At 37.7% G+C, this 17,466-nt stretch overlaps 1 protein-coding gene and 1 long non-coding RNA gene across 3 annotated transcripts in view; both read right to left on the reverse strand.

Moving 5' to 3' along the window:
* Window positions 1-357: 357 nt before the first annotated feature.
* LOC125102450 (uncharacterized) lies at window positions 358-4,984 on the reverse strand. The gene is made up of 2 exons (XR_007128130.1): window positions 2,933-4,984; window positions 358-2,848 (listed from the first exon to the last, which is right to left on the reverse strand). It is a non-coding gene; the product is annotated as an uncharacterized LOC125102450 (long non-coding RNA).
* A 202-nt stretch (window positions 4,985-5,186) lies between these two features.
* The window catches only part of TMEM170B (transmembrane protein 170B), a 30,525-nt gene continuing 18,245 nt past the window's right edge, over window positions 5,187-17,466 (reverse strand). Inside the window, exon 3 of one of the 2 annotated variants that reach the window (XM_047733696.1) lies at window positions 5,187-8,327. In XM_047733696.1, coding sequence (XP_047589652.1) covers window positions 8,239-8,327 — 89 coding nt within the window. In that variant the 3' untranslated portion in view covers window positions 5,187-8,238. Of the gene's footprint in view, window positions 8,440-17,466 lie in introns of both variants that reach the window. The other variant, XM_047733695.1, reaches the window with a different exon arrangement.

Here is a 17,466-nt window from a genome sequence, read left to right on the forward strand (position 1 = left end):
AGGATTACCTTTGCAAACCTTAGTAATCCATTTAATTTGAAGGATCACTGTGTTAAAGAATAAAGTGTCTAACAGATAATAAACACTCCATAAATGGTAGTCATTTATTAATAAAAGTGAGAGTGTGCCTTGTAAAACAATAATTCTTAGAAGAAGATGTTTATGTGGCCTACGACTGGTCCTGGGTAAAACAATAAATTCAACCAAGTTTGTCTTTTGGACTTCTTACTTTTGCCGGACTACCTCCAAAATCCACATGTAAAATGGGCCGAGAAAACCCAACGGAAGGGTAAGAGAAAACATTCGAGTCCGCAGTGAATGAGTTGAGAAGCTGTCATCAAGAGTCAGAATGCCCCATAAAGCTTTTAAAGACAGGTTTATTTATATATAAGTGCATGAAATTGAATACAGAAATTTTATTAAAATACTGTATATTACAAATTTTTAATCCAATAAATTCTGTGTAATGACGTTTAAGTGCTGGATTCGCTTTTAACAGTTGTCCTGTGTGTGTCAGTAAAGAGTTCACCCTGTATATTACAAAGAGGAGAGACACACGGACCTCAGAAATGGTCCTGTGATCAGACAGTAGATAGTAATTGTGCATCTTTTCTTTAAAGCAATGAATTGGAACCTAGATCTTGTGTTTGCAGACCAACTTTCTAGAGTCAAAAATAACTTGCATGTGTTTATTGCTGCCCTTTGAAGAAAATGAGTGGTGAAAAATAATTTAAAATAAAGACCAACATCCCTAAGGCTAACTTGATGCTTACCACAATTAAAATAAAGTTCACTGCAAAATTTGTGTTCTCCAGGAAATCAGGCTATATACACAATGAGGTTTGTACATGAATTGGGAAATAAAAAAATCGCTTATATAAAATTAAAAATCAATAGTATACAATATTTACAGCTCGTTAGGTATTATACATAAACATAGTTTTTAAAATAATCCTTCAAAATTAAACTGTATTATGTAAACATGCAGTACACATACTCATACAGTGTAGTTTATAGTCTTAACAGAAGGGGGGATTGTTTTCACATAATATGGGTTAGTTCATCACATATGCCTTTGCTTTTGTGTGTGACCCCGTCTAACATTTATTCTTCCTGTCTTTAAACTTCACAGTACATTAAGTTTTTCTATAGTAAAAAGAAATCCCTGATGATAAACATATTCCTAAATGTTACATAAAGTTTCTGCCCTTTAATACTACGATATAAAACTAACACTGTCCACGCTAGAATTTCTAGTTTACGACAAAACTGAATTTTAAAATCCCACACTTCATTGTCTTGACTACATTTTTCTCCATCTCAAACTTACTTGTAAAAAGAAAAAAATTATAGACAAATACCACATCATGAAAATATAAGGAAAGTAGTTGTCATCTGTCGGAGTCAATGGCAAAATGGCTGATTTTTATTCACCATAAGGAGTTAATTCAATAAAACCATCCGTAAATTCTAAATCTCCAGTAACAAGTATGCCAATCTTGAATCCTGCCAAATTCACTCTGCAAAAGTATCTTAACTTCCAAGGCACTAAGGCATCATTTAGCTTTTAAAAACTGCTGTGTTTTACTAAATGATTCATCAGTGACCTGAGAGTTAACACAATTTGAAAGTGAATTTTTAATACCTATCTGGTAAACTATATTTTTTGCTATTTAAATCAAGCCATTGTTGTTGGTTAATTTGAAGTTGATCCCCTCGTCCTCAAATGTCTAGAGTCAGGGGTTAATACTTCATGGCAGAATCCTATAAATTTTAGTAAGTTATAGGACTGTAATGGAAAATACTGTGGAGTTTTATTTGTTCATCTAAAATGTGTACAGCTCACGTGTGTGTGTATTGAGGGTGGAAACTAAAAATTTCTCCACATAAATGCATCTGCTATCACAAACACCAAGAAAGGGTCAACAGTTAGACAACCAACTCATCCAGTACTGAAAGTAAATCATTTTTAACTTCTTTTCAAACAAGGGCCTCTATTTCGCTCTCTAGGGAGGAAACTTTAAAATGTTCCTTCCCCCAAGATACTTAGTGATGATGTGCAAATATTTAAGTCTAAAAACAAGAGAAATTTCTCCTAATCAGTAGTACTGTCAAGTTAACATTCATTCGTACAGGGCTCTAAAATGAGAGATGGACTTTGGAAATTTTCAATATGTAATTAGGAGAAAAAGTGTTACAGTTATGGTCATTATGGATGATGGTGCCTCGTTGTATATATTAGTGTTACACCGCTTTCCAGTTTCAGTTCCGTACCTAAATAGATTCCCAAAGAGGGGACAGTCACATTACCACTGAGGGGAGATTGATAGGACGCAGTACGTCATCCAAAAAATATGGAAGAGGTTCATGCTTTCTTGGCTTGCCTGGAGCATTTATTTTTCAGTGAGATTCTAACTGTAAGGTATTAAGAACCTTTTCCTTTAAACAACGCTTCTGAGTCTATCAACAAACGACACTTGGGTTTAACCTTTAACTTATGACATCGGTATGGAAGGAAGGGGGAGATTTTTAAGAAACTGGAAAATTCGTGCTTGAAATTGACAAAGGGTCATTATGTAAGTCCAACATATGTGCAATGAATGTAAGGAGGAGTCCTCTAACCTCCAGGGAGGAGATAACAGTTCAGAGCTCAGCTCATGGAGAAATGTGGGTGCTTCCATCGATTTAATCAAGTATTAACTGGTAAACCTCCACATTTACTGAAACATATTAAGTACTACTCCCCCAAACAAATTCAGATATATTTTTAGATAACTACCTTAGCAGCCTCCTTAAAATCACTATACTGTCTACACTGAACAGAGATCGTTCTATGAGAAGAGCAAACCTATCAACACACACACACACACACGGATTGCGAATGCTCCGTTGAGTCTCTCAAATAAACAGCAGACGTCTTCACAGTGCAAACCTATCAACACACACACACACACACACACACACACACACACACACACACACACACACACACACACACACACACACACACACACACACACACACACACACACACACACACACACACACACGGATTGCGAATGCTCCGTTGAGTCTCTCAAATAAACAGCAGACGTCTTCACAGTGTAGTTTACAGACCTACCACCGGGGGGCAGCTGTGTTCGCCCTGGCTTGCGGTGCTTCCCCTCCAGCTTCTTCCTGCCTAAAGGAAAAAACTGCCCCCTGCTACAAAATACTACCACGTGTTTGAAACACCTTGTCATCTTTAATCGAATAATGTCCTTTTGCATGAAGTCTCCCCTTGAGTTAAGAGAGATTATGAGCCAACTGATCGGATCACTAGCCAATTTTCCGCACTGAGATTCTCACCCCTATTAAAAGCAACAATTTACACAGCAACCCAGCAGGTGGTGCCCAACTTCTCTGCCCTTTAGGTCTACCAGAACTTCTTTGTGACCTTCTATGTTCTTCACATCTTACAAACAAGTAAGGACTCTGAAGAGATTCTGATTAAGACATTCGAGAGAGGAAAAAAAAAAAAGGTAATGGAAGAGTGACGTAGTTTGAGAATATTTCAGAAAATACCCTTCGTGTCTTGTGACTTCATGAATTATAACCTGACATAAATCAAAAATAACAGAACCCCCTGCAGTTAGAAACAAGTAGGGCATAAGCACTTTTGGTCCGTGGGATGAGGGACACGGCAGGCACCGAAGCCCAGATCTATTTCCTGCAGAACTGACCGGATACCTGAAGCCGGCGGCTGCAGGGTGGCGGAGGGGAGGACATGGAGGACACCCTGTCCCATCCCTGAAACAAGGACAGTGAAGCCGCATGTGGCAGATATTCAGTGGACGTAGGCTGAATGATCCAAGGAAGCAAAGCAGGATAAGACAAAGACAAGGGCTGGGGAGGGGGAGGGGGAGTGTCAGTGCTGGCTACTCTCACCCTTTTTCTAGTTGAACTAGCAATAAACAAACGAATTTAATCCTGCTCGCCCTGGCCATCTCCACCCCCTCCAACTCCCAGAAGTGGTCTTGGAGAATCTGCTCATTTCCAAAATAAAGAGCTGGAGAGGAGGTAAAGGAAGCAAGATTATGAGACTTTTTTTTAGTTTCCTTCTTAAAATAGATGTAGGGGAACATGTGGAAATGGAAGAAAATAGATGAATTTTACAAAACAACATATTCAGTTGGTGTTAAAAATGTAACTGAAACCATCCTAATGATTCCCTTAGTCACCTACTGCCCAATAGTTACTGCTGTGCATTCAACAAGAGACGGGTCCTGGGTTCGAGGTGAGGCGGTGGGCTAGAGTCTAGCCTTCTGTCCACTCTGTCAGGGCAATGGTGTCCTACTTTCAGAAAGTCGATTCAGTGGATAAACTGGGAAAACCAGAATCTGGGGGCAGGGGGAAGGGGGAACAGGACTTAAACTCTCAAACAGAATCGGGAAGTAAAATGTCCCAACTTTTTAGGATTTACAATCACCTTGCTAGCTCTTGGTGGACTCAAGGGCGGGGACCCCCATCCTTGTATTTACTATAGAAATTCTCAGGACAGCACCTGGAAAGCCACAGAGCCATGCGAACCAGACGGAATTAGCTGGCGTGGAAGTGCCGGCATGGGCACAGCAACATGGCAGAGCCCTCTGTGTCTTAATTAGTCCTTCTTTAAAGGCGCTTTCAACAACACTCTTTGATTTTAACTTACCCCTATTCCTTATATCACAGATGCATGATATACGGGGCAGCTCATTTCCTTACTTCTCATTTAAAGTACAAACAAAACCCTTATGCTTTTTTGGGCTGTGCAAATATATGTTGCAAATACTAAGAAAGTACCTCAGGTAACAGACTAAGACTGCTTAGTATACATTAAGATGTAAAGTAAGAGTGATTAAACTGTGAGCATTGAATACAGCCACCATTTAGAAATGTCCTTATTCTGGGCAACCAGTGGAGTCATCCCATGGGGCCACCTGCACCGCCTTCATTTAAAAGTTCTGCATTAGCAGAGAGAGTCAATTATCATATGGTTTCACTTATTTGTGGAGCATAACAAATAGTATGGAGGACAAGGGGAGATGGAGAGGAGAAGGGAGTTGAGGGAAATTGGAAGGGGAGGTGAACCATGAGAGACTATGGACTCTGAAAAACGATCTGAGAATTTTGAAGGGGTGGGGGGTGGGAGGTTGGGGGCACCAGGTGGTGGGTATTGTAGAGGGCACGGATTGCATGGAGCACTGGGTGTGGTGCAAAAATAATGAATACTGTTATGCTGAAAAAAATAAAAAAATTAAAAAAAAAAAAAAGTTCTGCATTATTTGTAGCTTCAATGGGCCCCCCTGATCGATTCTGATCTATGGACAGTTCTAACCAGTATGTTAAGTAATAATTAGTTTGGAGATGTTGGCATAGATCTCTTCTTTGGGGAACTGATTTCACCATCAGTAATATTTTAGTAAACTTTTTTTTTTTTTTAATAAAGGAGTATAAACTCTAAAAGATTTCCCCCTTCCTTCCTGCATTTATCACAAAGAAAGTTTACTGCTAAATCATATATAAATTTTAAGATGGTGTAACCCAAATACATCAATAAGGGCTTTTTGTCATATCACAAACAAGGGTCTCCAGCACTAATAACCCAAGAAAAATTTCTCCAAATTCAAAAATCTCAAACATCCTTGCTTATTTAAAAGATCACTCAACTGAACAAATATATAAAATTCTCTACTAGAATGGGAAAGTGTTCACTGAACAAAAGCTTTCCAATTAGACTATATTCGTATGTAGCAGCTTTACATATATGTATATAATGATATATATGTGTGTATGGATATATAACATTAAGCATTTGTTGTCTCTGTAGGAAAACCACTGATTTAAAAAAAAATCTCGGCATAGAAGGAGCTATTAAGACAATTTTATCAACTCACGCGACTCAACTGCATTTGAAAACATCAAGAGAGTGACATCTGCACAAAATCCCAATGGAAAGAACTGAAAACAGCAAAGAAACCAGCAATTCCTCCAAAGGTTAAGAGCACACACACAGACACAATTCATAATGTAAAGCAACTTGATGGGGAGAGCTGCAGGACACTCCATAGACTAATTAAGAACCATCCAATTCTACTTCCCTTCTAGAGTAAAAACAGGAGTTAGAATCTCTTTGGTCCACACACGGATGGATTTAATGTGTCTGCGTTATTTTCTGGCTAATTTTGGATTCTAAACCATGTGCTCGTTATTCCCTTACCAAGGTAACTTTCTTAAATCATGAAACAACCAAATGTTCAAAGAAATACTCGTATTGTCGATCTGAAACAATGTGAACATGTGATTGGTAACTCCTCTCAAAGAATATGACCACGTGAAATGACCAATAGAAGAGCCAAAGTAAAGGAAGAACACAATTCAAGTCTGAAAGAAAAGGAGAAATCAAACTGACTTGGAAAATTTATGCCTAAATTTAATTTGGGAAAACATCAGGAGCATAAAGAACACATGAAAATAATTTTTAGGCTCGTACATAATAAAAAGAATAAATTTTAAGGTTTACTTCAAAGATCTCTAGGGATGCATAGTTGCTTATTGGTTTAAAAAAAAAACAGATTTCCAAGCCACAGCATTAGTAAACCCCCCAAAACTGGCTTCCATACTCGTAAAAGTATCCTCTTCCCCAACTCCCTATTGTGAAGTCGTTGAAAGATCTTCTGCTTTTCGGTGGAAAAGAAGTGGTGTGGGTAATGAGGGTCTTAAATTTGAATGGGACCTAATAGAAATGTACTTTTTAGCAAATCAGGGTATAAAATAGTGAGGCTAGAGTATGCAGATTGTTTTTTGGATTGCCCTTAACCTCACATTTTCTGCAGTGGGTTTCTGAGTTAGCACATTTATCAGAGGACCTGGACTTTAAAACAATCAGTTGGAGACAAATTCAACCAGGTTCTGTCCCCCTTACTCCTTGCTCTCTTAAAAACAACTCCATCTTGCCAAAACCTCTTAAAATGTTGTATAACTAAGGACTTTTTCATTCTATTAAATGTCATCACTGATTCTAGGAAACTTAATAGCGCAAATCGAGAACTGAATGACAGAACCGCTCTAATATATGTTCAGTACTGTACTGATATGCTGAGATTAAGTGCCAAATTTTTAAATTACTTAATTATATTCCCCAATTTTTACTTAGCGAAATTATGTTACCACATGCCCAATGTAAGATAGTTTATTACTCTTCTTATATAACTTGTCACTTATCTACAAATGAGGCTCTTTGTTTTCACAGCCTAATTTAGGCCACTCTTTAAATATAGGTAATACTCCAGAATGCAAGATCGTTTATGTTTTGTCAAAAATCAAGATATATGCAACAAGTAATATAATCCCACCGAGATATGAGTTATAAAGATGTTTTCTCCATGAGATACATGGCAAAAACTTTCTTTAGAAGGGTCAAAGAATGCAACATGCATTTCAGACTTCTTTTCTTACAAAGTTTATAAGAAAATTTTCAAATTATATTTTTATGACACACAAACTACAGTCAATGTGTGTGACCCATAGTTTTTGTATTCATATCAATAGAATAGTTACGCAGGAGGGAAACTATTAAAAGAGTGTTATTTAAGTGAGTGGGAAGGATGCACCCTATGGGTCTACTTTGAGTCCTTACAAGAGTTTAGCTAGTTTTCCATTAAGTATTATTTTCCACATAAATTAAATAACAATAATGCCTAAACATATGAAAGCCCTAAATCCCAGAAACGTTCAACATTAAAAACCAAAAAGTTCACCTCATACTAAAGGATTCAGTGTTCAGCACTCATACGGGATTTAGCGTCACGAAACAAAAATCTCACTACGTTACCTGAATTCATGTCAAATGTGATTCACAGCACTCATCTACATCTACACTTGCAAATTGTCACAGGATCAATGTTTAAAAAAAAGAGAGAGAGAGAGAGAGAGAAGAGTTTGGCACATATATCAATTCCTCAAAACGTCCCTGTAACTCAACACAACACTGTTAAAGAACGATGAGTCAACACCAGTGTTAACCTGATTGGCGGCTGAACAAGGTGCTTCTGCTCACGGCTTCCAGGATGCGCCTGGCCTGGGACGGAGGCACGTTAAGGTGCGGTGCGGTAGTGCAATCACTTGGACACCAGAGGGCGATCTTCGCACACAGCTCAAGGCCTTCTGCAGCGACCTGCTCCTTCCACGTTCTCCTTGCTCAATTTCATCCCCGCTCCTTCACCACGCCGTGTTCTGAGAATCTGTACATCTGTCTCCTTCTGTGAAGTTAGACATTCCCACCGAAAGCTCAGAGTGTGGCGAGGATCCTTGAGAAGGAGATGATTAATGTCAATACAGTCTGTCCCACGCCCCACACCAGCGCCTCCAGGGGGGCCATGTTCTTCCCTGCCACTCGGTAGATGCCCGCGACGGCTGCGCCTGGATGACAAGGGGCAGAGAAAGACAAGAACACGTTCATTCCCTTCCTGACACCCTGCGCCGTGTGCACGTCAGACCGTTCTCCATCTCAGCACACCAGAATCCGTCACCTACACGCTCGTGTTCTAAACTGTCCACGGAAGTTTCCGTGTGATCCGTAAAAGTCACACTTGACCACATCGCTTCCAGGAAAGACAGGATTTCTATTCAGCTGCAAAATACGTATTTACAACACACGCTGTTTACTTGACACCAAACATGTTCATAAACATGAGTATTCTGTTACTGTAATCTCTCACCTGGGTATTGAACTGGCCAATCACTATTTTTATAAACATACAACTCAATATGCTGATAATCATAAATGAAAATACAGAAAACTGCACAGTATAATGCAGTTCCTAAATTACTCAAGAAATTTTTTTAAAAAATTCTTAAATGTGATATGAAATATTGAAGAATTGATGGCAACATTTCAGAATCTACCATATAGTTTTTATTTTGTAATAAAGCATACAACCATAAAGTTATTTAGAGACTAGTATCATGACATCTAATAAAAATGGAAGATGAACCTGACATCTGTTCTGGAAAAATATTTAGATCGTGCACACTTCCAAGAATGTGGGAATCCCGGAGTTCCAGGAGTCTCAGAGCCCGTCTGATTCAACACTTTACCTTATTAATATACCACATATAATGAAACATTTAGAGTATGCCTTCTAAGCATTTAATTTAGAGTAAGTAGAGTATTTAATTTAGAGATTGAGATGGCCTTCAAACTTTCCCCTAGAAAAAAAAAGATTTATCCTAGAACGGCCAAACAAAAAGCAATGCCAGAAGTAAATGATTCAGAGATACTGACACGACAATTCTTTGAGATAGAAATCTGTTCATAAAAAATTAGCTAAGAATTAACTCTGTCGTTCTCTTAAAATCCCCCAAATAAAAGTAACTATATTCCTTTAAAGAGATATAAACTGGAAAGAGAAGTTCCTGATCTAAGCCAAGGACTTCATATGTGCATTTTTTAAGAAGGAAATTAAAATGTACTCCCTTTTTACTACGCATTATGTATCTTGATAGCAACTTTACAAATACTATCTTTACAAATACTATCTTGTTTAAATATCATCCCAGGCCAGAATATTATCACCTAATGTAAAGATGAAAAACAGAGGTTCAGAGAGGTTAAATGACCCGCCCAAGGAAGTACAGTGAGGACAAGAGCTGGAATTTCAATATCAGTTAATCTGGCTATAAATCCCCAAATCATTCTATCATTTCACATATGTACTAAGTAAAAAAGAAAACAAGGAATTCAGAAAATCATAAAGTCTGATAAACATCTCAACATTAAATAAAACTAGTGGCACTAACATTTACCTCATCAAATAATAAGCTTCACTAGTGTAACTGGTGATGTCCTCAAATTTTAGAATTAGAGAACATTCTTTAAAAAATGTTAAAGATCTGGGGCATGTGGGTGCCTAAGGGGCTAAGCATCTGACTCTTCATTCTGCCTTAGGTCATGATCTCAGGGTCCTGGGATTGAACCTGCACGGGGTTCCTTCTGCCCCTTCCTCCCTCATGCACTCTCTCTCTCTCCCAAAATAATAGATCTTTGAAAAAGAAAAAAATATTTTAAAGATTTTATGCTTTCTCTGTTATCAAAAATAATATTAAAATAAACCTGAAGAAATACTGTTTTTCTGTGGATTTACCCTAGACTTCCATGACTCTCTTCAATTTGGCCTCCATCTCTCCAGCACTAAGTTTTCAAAAGTGATCCAAGAAGTGAAAATCTAAGCACTTACTAGCTCAGGCTTCCCAGGAAATGGTAAGCAAATGCGTCAAGTCAAACATCTTGTGCTCATGTGAGGTTAAGAGCACGGATTTTGGAGCCAGACTTGTGGATCAAACTCCGAAATCCACTAGCTAGCAGACATGCTACATGGGGCGGTCCCTCAACTTCTCTGTGCCTCATTTCCTCAACTGTAAAATGGGCGAGCATGAAGATAAAGAGTGACTGGTCCTAGTATGCACTCAGCTTTGGCTAATGGTTGTCATAGTAGAAAATGAAAAAGGTATTTCCAGTGACTTAGCATTCAGTAAATGATGTTGGAACAACTAGCAGCCACTGGAAGGAGAAAATCTAGATCCCTCCTTCACACCACTCCCCAGAATAAATTTCATATGAGTTAAAGAACAAAATATTAAAAATAAACTTATAAATGTAAACTTTAAAACAGAAGAGAATGTATCTATGATCTTAGGAAAAGAAGATAGCTTAAAACTATATAAAAAAGAGAAAAACCCTAAAAGGACAGACTAGAAAAAGACTTGATTCATGCCCACAGCACAGACACACACATACACACAAACACACATATGATAACCAAGGGAGTACATTTTGTAGTAGCAAAAACAAACACAAACAAACACCACAAAATCAAAAGCAAGGACCCAATATCCTTCAGTCTGGAGTGCGTAAACTAGATCAAGCCCACACGATGAAACCCATACAATTTCAAAGAAAAAATAAAAAAACTTATGAACTGATATGAAAAGAACCTAAGACATATCATTTATGCAACAAAGAAAATGAAACCTAAAACTATATCTATTCTCTACTAGTACGTGCATCTGTATGCAGGTGTGCCTGTATGTAAATGTTTATATATGTAAATATGAATAAATGTAATATTCATATAGACATACATCTGGGGGAATAAAAGCCAAACTAAAAATAGGGATTACAACTGAGAAGAGCGCTAGTTTGGGAGTGCTAGTCCAAAGAGACCTTTGCCTCATTCATAATGTTTTGCGTTTTACAAGGAGAATATGCAGTCATTTATTACTTATGAAATTAAAACTCATTTTAAAAATCTAACAATTTCCACGCCAACTTGCCTATACTTCTCTATAAGTCTAAGAAACTTTCATCCTCAAGGTCAGAATATCTTTCAATCCTATTTTCCAAACTAAAATATTTGTAGGTAATGACAAAGTTCATTGAATTCTTAATATGAAATAATAAGGAATAAATTACACTTTAAGCTAGGTAGCAAATCTTACAGAATAAGAAAAATTGTGTACATGTTCAATGTCAAGTGTTTTCTATGTAACTAAAAGAGGCGGTGCTTATACTTATTATTTCTGTGCCTCTGAAGTTCAGGGTGGGGTCCTTTGGCTGGAGAGAGAGGGCCCAGGAAAACACATTTGGGGCATCTCCGTAGGGGGTTAGATTTTAACTGGAGGTCAGGAACCATGGAAACATACCCGAAGAAACAAAGGGAGAAGGGAATTAAAAAAAAGATTTAAGGAATAGAAAATGAGTACTGAGAACCTTTCCACTCTACTGGCATCTCCTTTCCCAAACAAGCAGACTCCTTTACTGAGTATTTGGCTGCTCTGCTGATTAAAATGGATTTCACGCTGGAAGGCCTTGCTGTTCAAGGAAAAACAAACAAAGCTACTAAATAAATCATTCTTCCTTAAAATGTTTCAAGGAACAGAGGACAAGCTCTTCAAGCCTATATAGTGTTATACAGAAAATAAACCACCATTTTCTTTCCAGTTGATAATCAGTCAGGAAACAATTCGAAGTTACAACTTTCCTCCAGAAGAATCAGATTTACAGAAATCCGCACTGTGTTGTGGGATTCCACACCCAGACGCACTGGTCAGAAGAGTGTACCAGTGATTCTCAATCTAAAAGATCTACAAGAAAACAATTTTAGGTGCCTAATAAATGAATTTGGAAATATTGCTATTGAATATGGAGCAGCTATGAAAGAATATTTATAAAAACATATGTAGGGGGGTGCCTGGGTGGCTCAGTCGGTTATGTGTCTGACTCTTAGTCTCAGCTCTGGTCATGACCTTAGGGTTGTGACCTCAGGGTGAAGCCTGTTGGGGTTCTCTCTCCCTCTGCCCCTCCCCCACTCTCTCTCAAATATATAAATCTTTGAAGTGTGTGTGTGTGTGTGTGTAGATTATAAAATAACAAATTCCCAGTAACATCATCCAACTGAAGAGAAGAACGTCACTATCTCCTCTGAAATTCCCGTGGACTCTGCTCAGTTTATGTCCCATTCCCTCCTTGAATTTGTTTTTTATCATTCCCTTGCTTTTTGTCAGCTTTATCACCTTCTTGTATCCTAAAAATATATATTATTTAGTTTTGTAAAATAAATTAATTTTATGTAAATTGACGCTGTAAGTATTCCAGAATTTGGGCTCAATATCATAGGTCTGAAAGCTACCCACATTGTAGTGTGTAGCTATAATTCATGCATTTTCACTACTGCATAGAATTCTAAGCATGAATATACCACAATTTGTTCACTCTACTGCCAGTAAATTTGTTTCCAATCCTTAACAATGACAAACACTGATTTTGTGAAGATCCTTGTGCGTGACCCCTGGCCCACATACACAGTCAAAAATTTCTCTTCAATACACGAGTAAAAGTAGAATTGCTTAGTCTTATATTATGGGCATTTTCAACTTCAGTAAGGAATGCCAAACTATCTTTCAAAGTAGTTGTACCAATTTATATTTCAGTTACTTCATATCTTTAGAAGCAGTTGGTATCTATTTTTTAAATTTTTGTCAATCTGATAAGAGATGTCATCTCTGTGATAAATTTGCATTTCCCCAATAATTAATGTGACTGAACTTTTCTTCACATATTAGAGGCCAGGAGGGTTTTCTACTTTTACTAAATGCTTGTCAAATCTTCCGTCCTTTTTCTATTGAGTCTTCTTCTTCTTATTTGATTCGTACGGTTTTTAAAATATAGTTTGGATATTAATCCTTTTATATTTATATATGTTCACAAATGTCGTCCCTCCAATTCTTGCTTTAGTTTTCACTCTCTCTACAGTGTATTCTGCTACACACTAGCCAGATGAAAGACCACAAATATTATGGTCTTTATATTTTTGGTGAAGTACAAGGCTAAGTTATGCAAGAATAAAGAAGACCCAAGCAGAACAGGATGCTTGAAATAAATGGTGCATGTCTGGAACTGCCCCCACCAACCATGGAGGAAAGAATCACTTAGAAATGAGGAAAGAGCTCCTGAGGACCTAGGGACTAGCAAACTCTTGCACAGTAAAGATGAAGTACGGAAAGCAATACTGCTGAGTTGACATGAGAGTTAGTGAAAGACATGAACCTACAAGGTCAAGAGAGACTAGAAGAGCCACCAACAGAAGAAAGATGTCAATATACAGTAACACACCAAAGAAAGTGACCTGACTTGCCCTCCGAATTTCCTGAGAGAAAGTAAATGTGAAGGCTAAGGCAGGTTTGGTTTTAACAGTGTTGGTTCCACCAGCCTGTGTGGTCCAATGAAGGGCTGGCAAGCTGCGGTTCACAGGTCCACTATGCATACCACATCACACGGACGTGGCACGGGAGTGAAGAATGGTTTTTACATTTTTAAATGATTTCTTAAAAATCAAAAGAAAAACACTTCATGATACATGAAAGTTGTACAAAACTTAAATTTCAGTTCCCATAAATAGCATTTTATTGGCACACAGCCATAGTCATGTCTGATCCTGAATTATTTTTGCATTCCTAGGGTAACACTCAAAAGGTAAATGAGCCTATACTTTTCTGCTCCTGCACAGTCTTTATTTTGCTTAACAAGATTACCTTGGCCTCAGCAAATGAACTGTGCATGGCTTTTACTCTTTCCATTTCCTCAAAATTTGGATAAAATAGGAACTAAACTGTCCCTTCAAAATATTGGTAGAACTCATTTGACCCTGGAATTCCTTTGGGAGGGGAAGATCATCAGCATTTCAATTGTTTAAATATACTTACTGTCCTAATCTCATTTAGTTTCTTCTAATGCCAATTTTGACATTTTATACTTAGGAATATATCCCTGTTTGCAAAACTGTTATTTTTATAATTCTTTATTCTATCTCTACCATTGGGTCTCTAGTTATTTATTCTATTTTGTTCTATACTTTATTTTTCTGCCTTAACTTTTTTTTAAATTAGTTTACCAGTGATCTATTCATCTTAGTATCTTTCCAAAGAACCAGTGTTTTGCTTTATCTTTCGTAGACTCCACTCAGAAAATCAAACAGCCTTTCTCTATACCAATAAAACTAACTAATGTCACTGAAAGATACTATGCACAGCAACCACGATGTAAGAGTTTAAGAATTAACCAAAAACATGCAACCCTCTTGTTGAGAAAGACATTTTTAAACTCTAACGAAAGACACAGAGGGTGATCCAAATACATGGAAATCTAATACATGTTGTTGGGTAGAACAGTTTACTATGACAGGTCTTCCCAAGTTAACCTCTCCGTTAAATTAAATCCCAATAAAAATTATACAGTTACACTTTTTGAGAAATTGAGTAAACATATTCTAAAATCTATGTGAAAGAATAAAAGTCCTTAAACAGCCATGTTAACTTAAAGAAAGAAATGAGAGGGATCTAGCCTGATCAGGTATCAAGAAATACCACAAAACCACAGGGAAAAAAAAAAAAAATGTGACCTTGCTGCAAGAACACGTAAAAAGACTAACAGATCGGAACAGGGTTCGGAGACAGATCCTCATGCTTGAGCATAATATGCAGACAAGGTGAATCGATGAGGAAATGATGGGTATTTTTAATGGATGGTGTGGTCAAAACCGACTTATTATGTGGGAAGAAAAATAAATATACCTGGAATCCTATCTAATACCAAATACAAAGTTAGACTCTAAACCAGGGCACAAGTCAGGAATTTATGAAATTATTCCTGAATGCCAGACCCCTGTTTTTGTAGTTTTATTAGAAAAAGCGATGCCTATTCATTTACACACTTCTGTATCTGCTTTCACACTACAGTGGCAGAGCCAAAGAGCTCTGATAGAGACCACTGGGCTTGCAAAGTTTACATACTCCCTTTAAGAAAAGGTTGGCTGACTCCTGTTCTGTAGGTATTAAAGACCTCAGTACTAAAGGTAAAACAATAAAATTAACCTTAGAAAATATTTCAGCATATCTTTTGACCTTGGTGGAGGGAAGAACTTCTTAAATTATAAACCATAACACGAAAAAACTCTTTAAGCTGATAACACAGAAATTCAGGCTTTCTGCTCAATAGATCATAGAATAATAGAATAATAGATCATCTACCATCATAGATGATAGTAACTGATAAAAGATGGGAAGTTATTTGCAAAGTCCAAAACCAATAAGAGACCAATACCTCTAGTGTATAAGAAACCCCTATAATTTAATGAGAAGGAAGCAAGAACCCCAAAAGAAAAGCAAGCACTTAAATTGCTTAAAGAAGCAATTTGCAGAAAAAGAAATCTAAATATATAATAAGCATAAGAAGAGATGTTCAAACTCCGTAGTGATCAGAGAAATGCAAATTAATCCAACAAAGAGATGTCATTTTATACCTTCAGATTTGCTAAAATTAGTCAGCTATATAATGTCAGCTGATGGCAATAAACAGACACCTAGTTTCTCCCAATTTTGTTATTAACCATCAATACCAACTAAAATGAAAAATCATTGTATTGGAAATAAAAGCTAAGGAGGAGCAAAATATAATAGATGCGTGTCTATATTCAATCAGTTTCTTATTCAGAAGAGATCTGAAGCAATCATTTGCAGACTTTAGAATACAGAGTTGTGAGAATACGGACACTCACAAATTGCATTAAGAAAATAAATATAGCTAAAATAGTTTCACTTCAGCTAGTTTTCTTAATTCAAGTGTCTGCAGGTCAAAAGACTAGCCAGAAAATATTTAAATGCTTTATTGCTAACCTGGATACACATTTTTACTTGAAATTATGTCAGACTTATCTTTTTAAGGATTTAAAATATAACTCAGCAGTTTCTAAAATCACTGGCATATTTTATTCTTGGCTGAATTGAAACTAGGTAATAAACATACAAATGCATCATTAGAGATAAACTGAAGGAGAGTGACGTTTCTCCTGCTCTCCGAGCTTTTACGGTAATTTATGCCAAGAGATACACATATCCGCACGCAGCTCACAACTCCTAAGCACAATGTTCCTTCTTCCCAACTCTGTTTGTGGGTTCAGAATCACAGCAGTGGCGCCCACCAAAAACACTGCAGTCCCTTCCAAGCCTCTGTGTCTGCCACCACAGTGAGTAAAACTAATTTGGGTTGTTTCCTTTTGCCATAGTCCTTACCCGTCACGTCCAAGCACAGCTACAACTCTCGTTCAGATCCCAGCCTCAAGTTCAGATCACAGGTAAGGTCTCTTACTTCCTCTTCCTTCCCCGTTTCTCCCTTCTTCCCTCCCCTGTTTCTTCCTTTCTTACCCCTGTACCTCCTCCCCTACTGAACCCATCCCTCCAACCAGCATTTTCTGAGGATTTGTTATGATCCTGGCACTGTTTTATTGCTAGGAAGGCAGGAGTGGTGAAGACAGACGAGGCCCCTGCCCCTTCAGAGTTGTCTCTTGGTTCTTTATGTATAACTATATTCAGCTATTAAAACAAATTTTTCCATCAGACTGCTTTGTCCCTTGTCAACCCCATTCAAAACGATCTTACTTGTTTTCCATGGCCTGCAGGAAAAAAGCCCAAATTTTCTGGCTCGCCTTCCACGGCCCTCTAGGATCTGGTTCCACTGTCTTTCCAGCTGAATCTCCAGCTTCACTCTGCATGTCCTGTGCTTCGGCTAAACCTGAGCGCTTGCCCTACACCCCAGCTATGGCAGAACGGACGCGGTACCGTATGATAGGGTTACAGGCTGCCTGCGGCAACAACGGAAACCTAATACAGAGTAACACAGAGAAACCAAACGGTGAGGGAAGAAAGGATGAAGAAACAGATGACAACATGGAAATTTAATACATGTTCTTGGGGGGAACAGTTTACTATACGAGTTCCCTCCAAATTAACCTCTCCATTCCCTTAAATCCCAGTACAAATCATAGTTACACTTTGTCCCACAACTGTTTTATGAATGTCCTATTAGTGCCACAGGACAGACACTGGGACATGGGA

This window comes from Lutra lutra, chromosome 6 (assembly GCF_902655055.1).
Source record: "Lutra lutra chromosome 6, mLutLut1.2, whole genome shotgun sequence".
Lineage (NCBI taxonomy): Eukaryota > Metazoa > Chordata > Mammalia > Carnivora > Mustelidae > Lutra > Lutra lutra.